Source organism: Heterocephalus glaber, unplaced genomic scaffold (assembly GCF_053883595.1).
Source record: "Heterocephalus glaber isolate CG9 unplaced genomic scaffold, H.glaber_assembly_v1.0 deba00000818, whole genome shotgun sequence".
In the NCBI taxonomy this organism is placed as follows: Eukaryota; Metazoa; Chordata; class Mammalia; order Rodentia; family Bathyergidae; genus Heterocephalus; species Heterocephalus glaber.
In genome coordinates, this window is record NW_028258164.1 from 9,577,339 (window position 1) to 9,595,297 (window position 17,959).

A 17,959-nucleotide genomic window follows, 5' to 3' on the forward strand; every position below is an offset into this window, starting at 1 on the left:
TTTCTTTTCTCTAACTCCTTATAGAACTTTGTTCTTCTGTTGGGTTTCTGGAATCTTAACAATTATATGTCTATGTGTAGATTTTTTTTTTGATCAAGGCTATTTGGAAATAAATCCTGTATGCCTCACTTATCTGTATGTCCAGTCTTTTCCCCTCTTGGGAAGTTTTACGCCATCACTTCTGTGAACAGTTTTTTAGTGTCATCTGCACTCTCTCCTGTTTCTTCATTTACTCCAATCAGTCTTGTGTTATTTTTCTTTGCATCGTCTAGCAGCTGCTGGATTGATTTCTCATGGTCCTTTACAATTTTGAAGCAATTTTTCTTTTCCTGGTCACTAATTGAAATCTTATCTTCTATATTTGAAATTTTGTCCTCACATTGGCTCATTCTTCTGTGCAGTCTTTTGATGGAGTTTTTAATCTGCTGGAAATCTGTTTTTATATGTTTTATGGAGTCCATTTGTTTCCTATGTTGGGATTCCATCATGTTCTTCAGGTCTTTTTTTTTTTTTAATCTGTATCCTCTCTAGATTTATTAATCATGTCTTGCACTATGGGCACAATCTCTGCTGTTATCTGAGAAATTATTTCTGATTTCATTTTTTCCAGATCCTCTTTTGTTGCCAGTTCAGGGAGTCCAGGTGGTTGAATATCAGAGTGTTCCATCTCCTTTCCCTTTGGGGTTGCTTTAGGTGATCTGGGAGTCTGGTTTTGAGACTTGTGTACGTGTCTTCTCATTTCGATGGTGGGGGGTGCAGTCAGCATGGCTCACCTTCTCTGTGCTGGGAGTGGTGGAATGGCACCCTGGAAGCCCCTACCTCTCAGCTGGCAGCAGTGAAATGGAGGCCTGGAAGCCCCTTCCTCTGGGCTGGGAGTAGCGGAACCTCCTTCCAATCTTAAATAAGATGAATGAAGTGAGACTAACAGGCAGCTGGGGAGAGCATCTTACATAAAATACAGAGACTAAATGAATGAAGATGGGGAGAACTTGGAAGGAACAGACACTACTGAGAGAGATTTAAAAATATCAACACAAATATCCTGTAGAACATTATAATCATGAAGCAATCCCAGATACTATTAAAGGCAAATGTAGGAAACAAAGAACTTATTGAAATTTAAAAAAATATTGTAGCACAAATAAATGTTCAGCAGAAAGTGTTGGAAAATAAAAGTAAATAAAATTCCCAGAAAGCAGTATTAAGAAAAATGAATGGAAAATAAATAAACAAATACATTGAGTACCACCAAGCACAAGTAATTTGCTGAGTAATAGGGATTTCTGAAAGAGAGAACAGTGTTGGAAGGGGGTGAATAATTTAAAGATATTTCTTAAAGCTGATACAACTGAGTTTTCAAGCCAATGAGTCCACTGAAGTATAGGCAAAATCTGGTGCTCGCCAACACAGATTATTAAGATATTTGAGAACTTTAACGGAGAAGAAATATACCCAGTCCTCCATGAATTGCGTGATCTCATAACATAGCTACTAGGATCATGTTGCATTTAAGTACTTAGCATGCAGCTCATCCAAACTGAGACACCATGTGAAGACATGTTATATTTTGAAGACTTAGTTTTATTATTATTAAACTGCTTATATTGCTCATTTAAAAAATGATAATATTCTGGATACACTGGTTAAAGAAGATACTAAAATTAATTTCATTTCTTTCATTATTTTAAAAACAGCTACTAAAATTCAAAATTACATACATTGCCGATATTTGTGGGCTATGTCATACTTCTATTTGACAGTATTCCCCTAGAAAAATTAAAAATATAGGGTTTAAAAATCTTATATTTCAAAACGAGAATTGCAAGATCATTTGTAAGGTCATTGTGCCCAAAGTCTGCCTGTAGTTTCAAAGACCCCTTTGCCCAGTATAACATTTATCAAGGAGGAAGGGACATGTATTTTACCCAGACTGTATAATCAGTGAATGAGTGCAAATTTTGGGAGGAATTATGAATTGTCCTTTCAAAACTTGGGATAAAATTTCCTTTGCATCAACATCAGGAGAACCATGCTTACGATATGCATTTAAAAGTGACTAGCCAAGAGGTTTTACAAAATGTTTGCTGGATTTTTTTTTGAGGTTTTAAAAGAAAATTTTACAAAATGAGGGAACATTGCAGGAAACTGGTCAGGAAACAACTTGTATCTTGTATCGACAAACAGAGAGGACACACATTTGTCTCAGTTGAGGAGAGATGCATGCATGTGTCATCAAATCTTCTCTCTTTCTAATTTAACAGTTTTTTGGTATAAAAAGTTACAATTTCCTTTCAAGTTATTTAGGAAATAGAATTCTTCTTGCTAATTTCAGTACTGTCTTAAAATAAATTAGCTACTGCAAGTATAAACAGCAGCTCTTTCAGATCATTAGGAAACATATTAATAAATTGTGTTCTTAGGGGAAAAAGTCAGATGAATTGTTTTGAAAGCATTGGGCCACAGGTGTTGGCTGAATCCATCTGGAGACCACTTTACATCTTCTTCCAGGCTCAGCCAGTTCCTTCAGGGGGATTAAGCAGATGAACATGAAGGAATCAGAATATATCAACATCCTCATGAATGTGGAATGCTGTTCCAATGCAAATAAGAATAACTGATGCCATTGTCATGGTCTTGTATGACTAATTCTATTAATTAAACAAGATTCTGTGCTTCTTTTCAAACTACTATTCATAAGAACTGGCCTAGTGAAATTTTTGGAAAATCATTCTATCAGAGGTTAATTTGTTTAGGTATGAAGTTTTATTTTATCATACTGAGGTTTTTAAAAAAAGAAATTAAGATTTATTCATTATATTACAAGCTTTTTTTTTTTTTAAAGGGATTTCTCTTTGTACTTGAGCCTGGTAATTTTTCAGAGGGGAAGTTGACACAATTTCTTCTTCAGAAGCAACACAATGAGTACAGATTGATCTCCTGCTCCATTAGCTCCTGAGCAATGGAATGTTTCTTAAGTAATCAATAAACTTTCTGAAGAGGAAACTATTTTCAGGGCTACTAGGTGGAAATAATGGTAGAAGCAGAACCAAACTGGCTTTCTGTGTGATTCTGGCCAAAATACAAAACTACTCTGGATTCTTGAGAAAAAGGAGGAGGGGAGGAGGGGAAAGAGAAGAAGAAGTTTTGCTGCCACCACCATGGATTGGAAAATATAGTTTCAAGATACATGTTTTAATAATCATTTGTATTAAGAATATATTACAACACAACAACACAACTCAGTAATAAGACAGAATCTTAAAATATGAATGGCAAAAGATTTGAGTAGGCACCTCACCAAAGAGGGTGCACAAGTGACCAACAAGTACATGAAAAGAAGTTCAATGCCATTGGTCATAGTGGTCTTGCCTTGTGATAGAGATGTGTATATATTGGAGTTCAAAGGAGGGATAAAAATACAGAAAAATAGGGACAATGCCATTATTACTTATACTCTGATAGATCATTTAAGTTGCCTTTCAGAAAATCTATGTGTCCCAGAAGAGTATCCAGCTCTCTTTTAGGGAAACATCTCTATTGTGATGGTTAATTTTGGATGCCACCTTGACTGGCTTGAGGGACGGTTAGGTGGTGGTCAGGCATCATTTCTGGGTGTTTGCTTGCATTTGCTTACCTAGGGGTTGGCTTTTGAGCTGATAGGCTGAGTAGAGAAGACCTACTCTCAATGTGGGCAGATATGATCTAATCTCTTCTGGGGTTTCAGACAGAATAAAATGGCACAAGAAGGAGGTATCTTCTCCTCTCTCTCCATCCCTGCTTTTCTCCTTTGGAACAGGATGCCCTTATCCTTCTTCCTTCAACTTTGGAACCCTAGGATCCTCAGCCTTTGAACTCTGAAACTTAAACTTGAAGCCCCCAGGTTCTGAGTCTTTTGGATGTGGATTGAGCCATTCTACAAATGTCACTCATTTTCTACTTAGCAGGTAGCATATTGTGGAACTTCTCAGGCTCTATGATTGTGTGAACCAGTTCCCCTAATACATCCTCTCTTATTATTATGTTCTGTGTTATGTGTCTTTACATGCATACATATGTATGCATTCACTTCATTAATTCTCAAGAACCCCAGTATGCCCCAGTTGTGGCCTAGACTAATATATTTATTTTCTCTCTTTCGATTCTCTTACATTTTTTATAGTCTGGAATTTTGAAATACAGCTAGTGACAAAAGTTTAAGGAAAACTGCTCTCAGAAGAATTTGGATAAAATTCTTATTGCAAGCTTTGTCTTGTGATGAGAGAAATAAGTCAATGGATTCTAATACTGGGAAGGTTATTGAATGACCCCTATGAGAAAAGGAATTAGCATGATTCTCTAGACTTACTGACTGATCAAGTATAACTAGTAGTTTTCTTTGGTAATAAGTAACTATTAGAGGGCTTATCATTATCTGGTTACCTAGGCTTTTTGACCAGGGTTAATGTATTGAAGGTTTTGCCTTACCTTTGATTTGTCAAAACCTCCAGGCTTATGATACATAGTATAATATATGGGAGATATAATGACTGCCAAAATGTGCATCTTCTGCAAAAGGATTAGATCGTGGAAGGTTTTAAGAAGGAAACCTAGCTGGGAAAAGCTGTATATATATATTTTATTCATTAGGTTTATTGGTACATTTTAGATATACAATATGATGACATTCATCATTGGGAATTTGTACTTTTACATGATATATCTTGTTTCTTATTTTTTCCCCATTCCCCTGCCTCCCTTCAATCCCTCCACCCCTCCCTGTTTACAAAGACTTTGTTTCCATTTTTTCCTTTTCTCACATTTATTCCTCTCCTTTCTTCCCTTTCCCCTACCCCTCCCACTTCCCCTACATCTTTGGACCTTTTCTTCCTATTTTACATTATCTACTATACATTTTGATCCTTATTTACACTTTCAGTTTTTCACACCAGAGAAATTATTTGGTATTTACACATGGTGTGTCCTATTTATTTCACTTAAGAGTATCGCCTCAATGTGCATCCATTTAGCTATAAATGTCTCTAGTTTCTCATTCTTTATGGCTGAGTAGTACCATTTAATTAAAAAAACATATCTTTTTCATCCAGTCTCCAGTTGATGGGCAATTGGGGCATTTCCAAGCTTTAGCTATTACTAGCTGTGCTGCTGTGAACATGCGTGCACATATATCACTGTGGTGTGATTGTTTTAATTCTTTTGGGAAGATACCCAGCATGGGAATAGCTGGGTCAAATGAGACCTCTAATCCTAGTTTTTTGAGGTATCTCCATACTGATTTCCACAGTTGTTGCACCAGTCTACACTCTACCAATAGTGGAGAAGGGTTCCCCAAAATGCTGCCAGCATTTGTCATGGATTGATTTCTTGATAGCAGCCATTCTTTCTGGAGTGAGGTGGAATCCCAGCATTGTTTTCATTTGCATCTCTTGAATGACCAGTGATGGTGAACATTTTTTCACATGTTTATTTGCTATTTCTACTTCTTTATCTGAGAAATGTCTTTTCCTTTCACATGGCCATTTTTGGATTGGGTCTTTAAATTTTGGAGGTCTGATTTTTTTTAAAGTTCCTTATATATTCTAGCCTATCTCACTAATGAACATAGGTGCAAAAATCCTTAATAAGATACTGGCAAATAGAATGCAGAAGATCATCAAGAAGATTATACACCCTGACCAAGTGGGATTCATCCCAGGGATGCAGGGATGGTTCAACATATGCAGATCAATACATGTAATATACTATATTAATAGAGCCAAGGACAAAATCCATATGATCATCTCAATTGATGCAGAAAAAGCACTTGACAAAATCCAATACCCATTCATGGTAAAAACCCTACAGATAATTGGAATAGATGGCCTTTATCTCAACTTGATAAAAGCCATCCAGGAAAAGACAATAACCAAAGTCATACTAAATGATCAAAAACTGAAATTCTTCACATTGAAATCAGGAATAAGACAAGTATGTCCACTATCACCACTCCTGTTCAACATAGTTTTGAAAACATTAGGCACAGCAATTCGACCAGAGAAAAAAATAAAAGTAATAAAGATAGGAAATGAAGAAGTTACATTGTCATTACTTGCAGATGCCATGATACTTTACATAGAAGACCCCAAGAATGCCACTAAAAGTCTTGTAGACTTAATAACCAAATACAGTAGAGTAGCTGGATACAAGGTCAACACACAAAAATCAATTGCCTTCCTGTACAGGAACAACAGACTCACTGAGAGTGGAACTGGAAAAACAACTCCTTTCACAGTAGCATCCCAAAAAGAGAAATATCTAGGAATCAACCTAATGAAATAAATCAAAGACCTCTACTCTGAAAACTACAGCACTCTGAAAAAAGAGATTGAAGAAGATATCAGAAAATGGGAAGACAACCCTTGTTCTTGGGTAGGAAGAACCAATATAGTGAAAATGGCCATACTTCCAACACTGCTGCATAGATTCAGTGCAATCCCAATTGAAATTCCAGCAATATATTTCACAGAACTTGAAAAAACAGTCAAAAATTCATTTGGATCAAGAAGAGACCTAGAATAGCAAAAGCAATTTTAGGCAAGAAAGATAAGATAAGGGGTATCACAATCCCCAACTTGAAACTGTAAAACAAAGGTCATGTGATAAAAACAGCATGGTATTCTGCCACCTCCCAGTAGCACCGAGCCCAGGAGCCCAGGACTAAACCGTTAACATGGCCCTTTGGGGGGATATCTAAGATTCAAATTACAAGTGATCTGATGAAAGCCTCTATGAAAGGAAGAACACAAATGAAGCAATTTATTTTATTTATTTATTTTTTTTGGTACCAGGGATCGAACTCGGGTCCTTGCACTTTTGCAGCAGGTGGCGAAACCGCTGAGCTAAATCCCTGGCCAAATGAAGCAATTTAGAAAAAGCAAATGAGCCAGTGAGAACATTTGTACCAACTACTCTTAAAAATCTTTAGATATGAAAAGCAAGACATTATATCTATAAAGACAAGATGCTACAATCATGGAAATCTTGGAGAAAATATTCCTGTTAACAAAATAATACATACCAAAAAATTTAAAATTTTAGCAGACATTAAAAAAAGTCAACAAAATCACTGGAAAGTAGTGTTGCAAAAATTTTTCAATGTTAGAGCAATTCAAGATGTAAGGTAGGAGGCAAGATGATTCAGTCAAGGAGGTCCATTATCCAAATTGCAGGAATTCCAGAAAGAGCATCAAGACATCAAGAAAATTAAAGTTGGACAATCAAAGTTCACTAGCAGGGAAAGACAGGTAACCAGATTGGAAGGAATAGGAAGCTTACACTTAATAAGAACAAAACAAAGCCTGTGCCTTTTAAAAATATTAATCCAACCTTGTCTCCTCACATTTGTTTTCCTGTCAGGGAAAGGCAACATCTTTCAAGCGTCTCCACCCTAAACCTTTGAAGTCAGCTTTGACATCTTATACTACTACATAATCAGTCTATCTTCAAATCCTTTATAACATGCCCAGCATCTGTCCCAATCTACTTCCTCCTCCTTGATCATTGTGGTTTTAAGGAAAATCATGTCTGGCCTCTCAATTGCCTTCTTGCTTTCAAAAAAAGTGTGTGTGTGTTTATGTGTGTGTGTGTGTGTGTGTGTGTGTGTGTAGGAGTGCATGCATGTGTATTACTGGGCACTGAAAACTAGGGCCGGTGAGCTATATATCCCCATTACTTTTTAAATTTATTTTGAGACATTAAGTCACTGTGTTACCTAGGCTGGGCTTGAACTTGGGATCTTCTGGCCTCAAATTCCCAGAGTGCTGGGATTACAGGCCTGCTCCACCATGCCGAGCTCTACTCTTGTTTTTAAATCTGTTCTCCACTTTGAACGGGAGTGACTTCTTTAAAACACACATTATGCCAGGTGTGGTGGCACAGGCCCATAATCCCAGCACTCAGGAGGCTAAGGCAGGAGATTGCCATGAGTTCAAGGCCAGCCTGGGCCGCCTAGCCAGTTCAAGATCAGCCTGAACTACATAGGGAGACCTTGTCTCAAAAAAGAAAGAAAAAAGGGCCGGGGATTTAGCTCAGTGGTTTCACCACCTGCTGTGCAAACGGAAGGACCCAAGTTTGATCCCTGGTACCAAAAAAAAAAGCAAGAAAGAAAAGAAACAAACACTTTATAATGACAACACTTCTCTGCTCCACACTCTCAGTAATTTGTTTAACAGTAGAACGCCCAGGCCCGGGGATTTAGCTCAGTGGCGCCGTCCCTGCCTCCCAAGCCCAAGGTCCTGAGTTCAATCCCTGGTACAAGGAAAAAAAAAAAAAATGAAGAAGGAAGGAAGAGGAGGAAGAAGAAGAAGAAGAAAGGAGAAGGAAGAAGAAGAGGAGGCGGAAGGGGAAGGGGGAGGAAAAGAAGAAGTGGAGGAGGAGGAGAAGGAGAAGAAGAAAAAGAAGAGAAAAGGAAAGGAAGGCTCTTGCTTCCTGCCTCTAACCATATTTAGAGGTGTCTTCTCCATTCCCATAATTCTGAAGGAGTCTAGCATGTGATTGATTTTATTTCCACGATTATTCCCAACATGTTTCTCGATGCTTTGCCTCTTGCAGCAATGAAAAAAAAGTAAACGGGACCAAGAAGACACTGCACAAGGCGCTGGTCAGGTAGGGCGGGCAGTGCGCGCTGTCCCCTCCTCCGCACATCGCCATAGCGACCGAGAGAAACAGCTGTGAGGTCACAAGAGGCGGCCGTTCTGGAGCCAGATCCTGGCCTGGCCAGCTGTCATTTGCTGCTTCACTGCCAGCGTGTTCACCCTCTCCGTGTCTGTTCCCTGCGGGGCTTCGTGGTGTGCCGTGTGTCTGACTACTGTGTGGGCAGCTTGTGCGGACTTATGTACTGGGTAGGACAGGGAAGGGGGCCCTAAGACCACCGCCTGCCCGCCCCACTCCACCCTTCCCAGGTGGCGAGTGGGAAGCCACCATGTCTCCACCATGGACTTGGGGGCAGAAAGAGGAGGAGGAGGAGGAGGAGGAGGAAGAGGAGCCTTTGTCGTCAAGAGAGGAGGAGGAGCGGATGAAGGAGGCAGAGGAGCCGTCGTCCTCAAGAGAGGAGGAGGAGCGGATGAAGAAGGAGGAGGAGTCTGAAGGAATCAGGGGAGTGGGACTCCGTGGTGGTGGTGGTGGTGGAAGAGGAGGCAGCTGTTGCTGCCGAGACCTAGGCTGCTGCAGCTGCGAGGCTGGGGCACTGGGAGGAGGCAGCAGAGGCAGTGGTGGTCGTGGTCTTGGGGGTGGAGGAACGATCTGGGGGCGACTTTGGTATCAGGGACCAATTAAGCCTTACCAGCAGCGGCCACCACAGCGCCAGGGCATTCTTAGCAGCCTTATAGACTCTATTAAGAATCTTGTGCTATGGTGGCTATGGACATACTTCAGTAAGAATGAAGATCCATGTGTCTGCTCAACAGACACAAACGAGGTAGCACACCGGTCACAAAATACAGATGATTGCGTCATGTATGTAGAGGAGGACAACTCTAGTATCAGTGACAGCCATAACGCTCCTGAGCCAGCAGTCGGTAATACAGAAGCACCTTCAGCACCTAGTACTGCTTCCAATGCACTCCCAATTGGCAGTTGTGCAGAAATGAGAGATCCTCTCTCTCAGGGTTTCGACATCTCAACCACTAGTTGTTCTTCCAGAGCCTCTGATAGACACAGAGTAGTTTCACACAACACTCCATTGCCACCTTGGGTGTCCGAGGCTGAACGTGCTCATGCTGTCTCACGACATAGCGCCACCACCACCCGAAAAACAGCACGCAACTTGTCTGGCTTTGGAATCCTGTCACCCTCGCTTGCCAATTTCTCAAATCCTAAAACAAGTCAACTCAGAAATTCTCCTGGAAAAAGACATGGTGGGGCAGCAGCTGCTGTAAGGCTGACTCAACTACAAAAGACACCGTATCAGGTGCCAGCCACAAAGATGAAAGCCAAGCCACTCCATGTGCAGCCTTATAATGTAACCAGTTTTACAGCTCGCAGGGCACTGCACTTTCTAGAGATGTCAAATTCTTTTTCAAATGTGGAAAGAGTTCCCCATGTTTTTTCCTCTCTGAAGTCTCTTGATGGGAGTGGGACAGATATCACAGACATGCAGGCCAAAAGAGCCCAGGGGAGCTCTCCATATCTCACTCTTCAGAGCCCCAAAACCCTGGAGCCGGTTTCCACAGAAACAAAAAACGCTGTTCCTTTTAAACTACCTCTGACCCCATCTAATGAATTAAGGGAGACTGGTCAAAGAGTAGGTAAAAAGGACAGTAGTGGAAATGAAAACAATGTGATACCTGGACAAACTACACAACCAGAAAGTGGCTCTCCACAACCAAATTTCAGTATCCCTGCAGCAGATGGCTCATCTTCTGGAGGAGGTGGTACTGATAAGATGAGAGGAGCAGTTGCTTCTAAACCTCTAGAGGAGGAGGAAACAGAAATACTAGTGTTGCCAAAAATCTCTGCACCAATCACCAGTCCTTCAGTGCCTACCGTCACTCTTAATTCTGCTGAGACCACAACTTCTGCATCATTCATGAGTTCTTCTCAGTCATCAGCAAGCAAGGTACAAAGGACCTCTCCCAGCAGGACTGGCAGTCCGGTGTTTACCTTTTCACCTCCCATTATATCTACGGAGGCGGTTGTACTGCCTGCATCATTTACTCCATTTACATTAAGTGCGCCTATAGACCTTTCTGGCTCTAGCAGGGCTTCAGAACCAGTTTTGAAGAGTTCAACTCAAAACATCATTGCAGTGAAGACAGCAAACTGTAAGAGGAAAAATGAGGATTTGGAGGACCTATCACCTGCCAGACTCCTGAAAGAAGGAAGCGTCCTAGATGTTCGGAAAAGCCCTGCAGTTCTCACAGGGTTTACCTTTTCACCTCCCATTATATCTACGGAGGCGGTTGTACTGCCTCCATCATTTACTCCATTTACATTAAGTGCGCCTATAGACCTTTCTGGCTCTAGCAGGACTTCAGAACCAGTTTTGAAGAGTTCAACTCAAAACATCATTGCAGTGAAGACAGCAAACTGTAAGAGGAAAAATGAGGATTTGGAGGACCTATCACCTGCCAGACTCCTGAAAGAAGGAAGCGTCCTAGATGTTCGGAAAAGCCCTGCAGCTCTCACAGGGTTTACCTTTTCACCTCCCATTATAAAATCTACGGAGGCGGTTGTACTGCCTCCATCATTTACTCCATTTACATTTAGTGTGCCTACTGTACCAATCACCAGTCCTTCAGTGCCTACCGTCACTCTTAATTCTGCTGAGACCACAACTTCTGCATCATTCATGAGTTCTTCTCAGTCATCAGCAAGCAAGGTACAAAGGACCTCTCCCAGCAGGACTGGCAGTCCGGTGTTTACCTTTTCACCTCCCATTATATCTACGGAGGCGGTTGTACTGCCTCCATCATTTACTCCGTTTACATTAAGTGCGCCTATAGACCTTTCTGGCTCTAGCAGGGCTTCAGAACCAGTTGTGAAGAGTTCAACTCAAAACATCATTGCAGTGAAGAGAACAAACCGTAAGAGGAAATATGAGGATTTGAAGGACCTATCACCTGCCAGACTCCTGAAAGAAGGAGGCGTCCTAGACGTTCGGAAAAGCCCTGCAGCTCTCACAGGGTTTACCTTTTCACCTCCCATTATATCTACGGAGGCGGTTGTACTGCCTCCATCATTTACTCCATTTACATTAAGTGCGCCTATAGACCTTTCTGGCTCTAGCAGGGCTTCAGAACCAGTTGTGAAGAGTTCAACTCAAAACATCATTGCAGTGAAGAGAACAAACCGTAAGAGGAAATATGAGGATTTGAAGGACCTATCACCTGCCAGACTCCTGAAAGAAGGAGGCGTCCTAGACGTTCGGAAAAGCCCTGCAGCTCTCACAGGGTTTACCTTTTCACCTCCCATTATATCTACGGAGGCGGTTGTACTGCCTCCATCATTTACTCCATTTACATTTAGTGTGCCTACTGTACCAATCACCAGTCCTTCAGTGCCTACCGTCACTCTTAATTCTGCTGAGACCACAACTTCTGCATCATTCATGAGTTCTTCTCAGTCATCAGCAAGCAAGGTACAAAGGACCTCTCCCAGCAGGACTGGCAGTCTGATGTTTACCTTTTCACCTCCCATTATATCTACGGAGGTGGTTGTACTGCCTCCATCATTTACTCCATTTACAATAAGTGCGCCTATAGACCTTTCTGGCTCTAGCAGGGCTTCAGAACCAGTTGTGAAGAGTTCAACTCAAAACATCATTGCAGTGAAGACAGCAAACTGTAAGAGGAAAAATGAGGATTTGGAGGACCTATCACCTGCCAGACTCCTGAAAGAAGGAAGCGTCCTAGATGTTCGGAAAAGCCCTGCAGCTCTCACAGGGTTTACCTTTTCACCTCCCATTATAAAATCTACGGAGGCGGTTGTACTGCCTCCATCATTTACTCCATTTACATTTAGTGTGCCTACTGTACCAATCACCAGTCCTTCAGTGCCTACCGTCACTCTTAATTCTGCTGAGACCACAACTTCTGCATCATTCATGAGTTCTTCTCAGTCATCAGCAAGCAAGGTACAAAGGACCTCTCCCAGCAGGACTGGCAGTCCGGTGTTTACCTTTTCACCTCCCATTATAATATCTACGGAGGCGGTTGTACTGCCTCCATCATTTACTCCATTTACCTTTAGTGTGCCTATAGACCTTTCTGGCTCTAGCAGGGCTTCAGAACCAGTTCTGAAGAGTTCAACTCAAAACATCATTGCAGTGAAGACAGCAAACTGTAAGAGGAAAAATGAGGATTTGGAGGACCTATCACCTGCCAGACTCCTGAAAGAAGGAAGCGTCCTAGATGTTCGGAAAAGCCCTGCAGCTCTCACAGGGTTTACCTTTTCACCTCCCATTATAAAATCTACGGAGGCGGTTGTACTGCCTCCATCATTTACTCCATTTACATTTAGTGTGCCTACTGTACCAATCACCAGTCCTTCAGTGCCTACCGTCACTCTTAATTCTGCTGAGACCACAACTTCTGCATCATTCATGAGTTCTTCTCAGTCATCAGCAAGCAAGGTACAAAGGACCTCTCCCAGCAGGACTGGCAGTCTGATGTTTACCTTTTCACCTCCCATTATAATATCTACGGAGGCGGTTGTACTGCCTCCATCATTTACTCCATTTACATTAAGTGCGCCTATAGACCTTTCTGGCTCTAGCAGGGCTTCAGAACCAGTTGTGAAGAGTTCAACTCAAAACATCATTGCAGTGAAGAGAACAAACCGTAAGAGGAAAAATGAGGATTTGGAGGACCTATCACCTGCCAAACTCCTGAAAAAAGGAGGCGTCCTAGATGTTTGGAAAAGCCCTGCAGCTCTCACATGCCAAAAGGGAGAGTCTCTTGCTGCTCAGCCTACCACAGTGGGGCCAGTCATTTATACAAAATCAGCAAGCAATACCTTTTCTTCTAGTGGAATCAGGTGTGAGACATGTGCAAAATCTCCATCATTCTGTAAGTGTGATACATGTCTCTTTCAAAACAATGTAAAACTGCCACCTGGAGAGAGCGTTAAACATGCTGATGCCAGCAAACCTGGCAAAGCAACTCTGCCTGCATCAGGGACAGGCTCTGGAGGCAAATTTGAATCAGCAACAGAAACTTGGGTTTGTGATACCTGTTTAGTTCAAAATAAACCTGAGGCAAGGAGATGCGTGGCTTGTGAAACATTCAAACTTTGAACTGCTTGCTATGAATCCAGTCCTCAGGGGGACAGCAGTTTTAGAAACTGCATTCACTAAGACTAAGTCATCTTCCTGCAGCACCGTTATCTCTGGTGCCTTAAGATTGGGACATAAATTCAAAAGGCCTGTGGGATCTTGGCTGTGCCCACTCTGCTGGGCTTCTAATAATGAAGAAGACAACAGATGTTGTCCTATACACTTGTGAAATCAGCAAGCTCACTCCCTGCTTTTAGGAGCAGTGGGGTACCTGCCTCTCTGTTTTCTGGAGAGCCCCTAGGATTGGCCAAGTCCAAAAGGCCTGAGGGGAAACGGGGCTGTGAAATGTGCCTAGTGCAGAGTCAAGCAGACGCCGCCACATGTATAGCGTGTGAACTTTCAAGGCCCAGGCACATGTTCCTCGTCTCTGAATCCAGCAGCCTCACCCTTCAAATTTGGTGGCCCTTCATTCTCTTCTGGGCCTTCTCACACCATGACAAACACTGGAAATTTTAAAGCTGGAGATCAGAGAGGATTCAAAGGAAGTGTATCCTCTGACTCTGGGTCTAGACAGCCCAGGAGTGAAGGCTTTAAAATTTCTAAACCCACCAGAGATTCTACATATGGAGATTCAACTGATTCTAACCATGAAGAAGTTAAACAACACAGTAAGAATAGTAATAATTTTAATTCTAGACTTTCTGCTGGGCAGCAGGGAAAGAAAGAGGAACAGCCAACACAGTGTATTTTTGCTTCTAGAGCGCAAACCAGCATCACAGCTGATCGAGGTGCAGCAAAGCCTGTTTTCAGCTTCCTAAACAACAGTTCCTCTGGTTCAAGCACACCCGCCACTTCAGCTGCTGGTGGCCTACCTGGCAGTGTCATCTACTCCACTGCACCCGTGGCCGCCCTGGGGTCTGGACAGGCCAGCAAGCCCATGAGCAGCTCTCCTCTCCACCACCCTGCTCAATCCAGTCTTTCTCAGTCTCTGCTGTTTGCTCAGGACAGAAAATCAGCAGCCATATTCAGCTCAGCTAGAGCTGTCACCACCAGAATAAATACTGTATCCATTTAAAAGCTTGCCTTAGCCCGTTGCTTTTGTTGTTTAAAGCGAAGGTTATATAGCTCCTTTGATCTGTAGCTCCACTATAGATAACATCCTAGCTCTGAAGAACAAAGTGGGAATCCTTGAACAAACTTGTGATATATGTGCCTTAACTGTCAAGGGTTCAGGACTGTAATCAGTGACAGAAACCACCTGAGTCTAACCATTAAACAGGAATTGGAACTTTATTTACTTAAGGATCACTAGGGATGAGATAATGACTGGCAAAAGTATAAAAGGTGATGGACAAAGAACACAGGGCAGGGACTCTGACCAGACCAGTTTCTGGCAGTCCGGCCTGCTTGTGAGAAAACTTTTATTTTACACCCCCTCCAACCCCTCCCCCCCAAAAACTGCATGGTACTGGCAAAGAAACAGACCTGAGGATCAGTGGAATAGATCAGAAGATGCAGAAACAACTCCAGACATACTCAGCCACCCCGACTTTGGCAAAGAACTATATATTTCATGTGTTATCCTGTAGGTTAGACTGAGTGTGCTTTTTTCCCACTCATCATTGTTAGGCATAAAGTCAGAGAAGAGTCAGAGAAGTACACATCAGAACAATAGATATAAAACCTTTACTTTTCCCTATTTTTTGGATGATGCCTTATTATACAATTTCCACACAAGAGTTCAAAGTTCTTAGCAATCATAATAAGATATTGGAAAGGATACGAAGAGAAGAGGAACGATTAGAAAATAAAATTTGGAAGGACATAAAATGTTAAGGAAAATTAAATGAGAGTATATTGTTTACTTATATAATTATAAAGATAGCAGAGTTGAGATCTAATAAGAAAGTAAAACATTAAAGTTAACTTAGTATTTTCCAATAAGTTGAAACTTAAAAGCTATAAGCAAATTCTAAAATATTAATGTAGAAGGAGTAGAAAATTTTAAGCAAAATGGTAAAAACTAATGAAGAGGAAGTTTTTCTTCAATTGTTATAGAATTGAGAATACGGGAGAATTAAGAGCTCACATTATAAAAGAAAACCAAACTTAGAGGGAAAGATTGTGAGAATTTTTTAAATATAGTAGGAAATGAGTCACTTTGACTCATCACCGCAATTACTTTTCAAAATGGAATAATTCTATAAAGATTTGTAAAATGTTCAACCTTTTAAAAAACTACACAGTGCATGAAAGGAAGGATGATTTGCTCATTCATTTAGGAGTCATAGGGCTGGGAATGCCAGGGCTGAGGTGTCATGGTGCCCCAGGCCACTCTGTGCAGATAGGGTGGGGACCAGATAGGTCTACAGAGAACAGAGGGGACATCTGGAATTTTGCTGGAAAAACAGACTTTGTCATCATTTGTTGGCTGATTTTATATTTTGAGTGTCACCAATTTCTGATTTTAAGCAAGTGTATATTCAATTTATTTTCTTTGTATATTATATATCCCATTATATGTGCATTAAAATAAAACTTGAGAAGAACATAAAGAACATATCCGGGGAATATTTGCTTATACTCTTCCCTATTATACATCCTTGAAGTTGTTCTCTAAAATCCACAGCTATGATTAGGACAGAATAAATCACTTCTCGACACTGTAGGTTAATAATGTTCAATGAAATGTGCTAAGCATTTGAAGATCAAGACACAGACTAAAAGAGACACAGACTGACTGACAGACACAGCTGGGCTGACTGAGATGTGGAAAGAGAGAGGGGCCAAGACAGTGATGAAGAATTGGGGGGAAGAGACAGTGACGGCGTCCTTTGTCCTTGAGTTGGCCAGGTTCCTGAGGAGTGCTGAGGTCCACAAGCTGAGACACTGAGTGACGTGGAAAAGCTGGAGACTTCATGGCAGCTTCATGTCCTTGCTTTCTAATTTTTTTTTCTTTGAGACTTCTGTTCCTTAGCAGCAATTATTTATAAAGATAGGGGCTAAAGGCTAGTTGGGAAAAATTGATGGCAGAGAACAAGGGAAGTAGTTTTGATTTCTCAAAGTAAACAAATAGATAAATGCACAAGGAAAAGAAAAGGATGCATTTCCTAGTGGTAATACTAGAAAATGAGGGATTTTCAGTTCATTTTAAAAACTTTTTGGAGGGCTGGGGATTTAGCTCAGTGGTTCTGCTGCCTGCCTTGCAAGCATAAGGACCCGAGTTTGATCCTGGTGCCAAAGAAAAAAATTAAATAAATAAATAAAAAATAAAAACTTGGAGAGAATTAACCAAAATCTAAATACTTAGTTTGTTCATAGGAATAAAAAAATAGTGTTAATCACTATTTTTTTCCTTGAAAACAGTGAAGAGGGGAAAATAATATAACTATGATATTAGGCCAGGTTTGGGCAATGTGTAATTAGTAGAAGGCAAGCACACTTCCAAACAAGTATTTGAATAAGGCTGGATTTAGTAGTAGTAGCAGCAGCAGCAGCAGCAGCTACTGCTGCGCTCATTTTGCAGAGTCGGCATTTTCTGAGTTGTCTGGACACACTAGTGAAACCCACACAGCGGGGAATCAGCAGCTGCCATCTTCTCCTCCCTCAAAGCTCTTTTAGATCTTGGTGAGATTGCACCCTTGCCCACCCTGAGCTGTGGTACCCAGGGCCCTCTAAAGCCCAGTCCTCCCCTCAATTGGGCATTCATTATACTTTGGTAAAAAGGAGTTAAAAATCCCTGCCTCAAGTCTGTATTATACAACGTGTGTATTTTTTTTTTAATAAAATACTTGCTTCCGTTGAAAAGGTCACTCACCTAGGAAGAGTTTGAGGATAGGGAATTTCAGAAGCCTGATAATACTTCACCTAAATCCACATGTCGGAGAGAGCTTGTTCTGTCAGTGAGGAAGTCTTACAATGGGGCATTTGTTTTCTGAAAATAAAAACAGTCAAACAAGAAAATATATATAGTACATATTTAATATATATAGTATATATCAAATATGTATGTTAATATTATAGAGCTGTCTCCAAGGAAATGCTGATCATTTCTCTCTGTCTAGATGGTTTGTACAGAGGCTTAAATTAATTTTATTCAGTTTCCGTGGGTCTCTGTCACCTGATGCAGTGGTCTGCAGTGGCAAGAGGCTTAGATGCATTCCCTGACTTTCATTTGGTACCAAATCCACAGTGGTGTGCTCAGCCCTCTCA

General features: G+C 41.2%; 1 protein-coding gene and 1 long non-coding RNA gene across 2 annotated transcripts in view; both read left to right on the forward strand.

The window, feature by feature from the left end:
• LOC110345012 (uncharacterized) overlaps positions 1–17,959 on the forward strand; it is a 382,083-nt gene that overhangs the window by 187,990 nt on the left and 176,134 nt on the right. The window lies entirely within an intron of this gene.
• On the forward strand, positions 8,957–16,824 carry LOC101699164 (uncharacterized). The gene is given in 4 exon segments (XM_087207725.1): positions 8,957–13,771; positions 13,773–13,956; positions 13,959–14,142; positions 14,144–16,824. Coding segments are annotated over 4 exon segments (5,862 nt in total). The 3' UTR covers positions 14,823–16,824.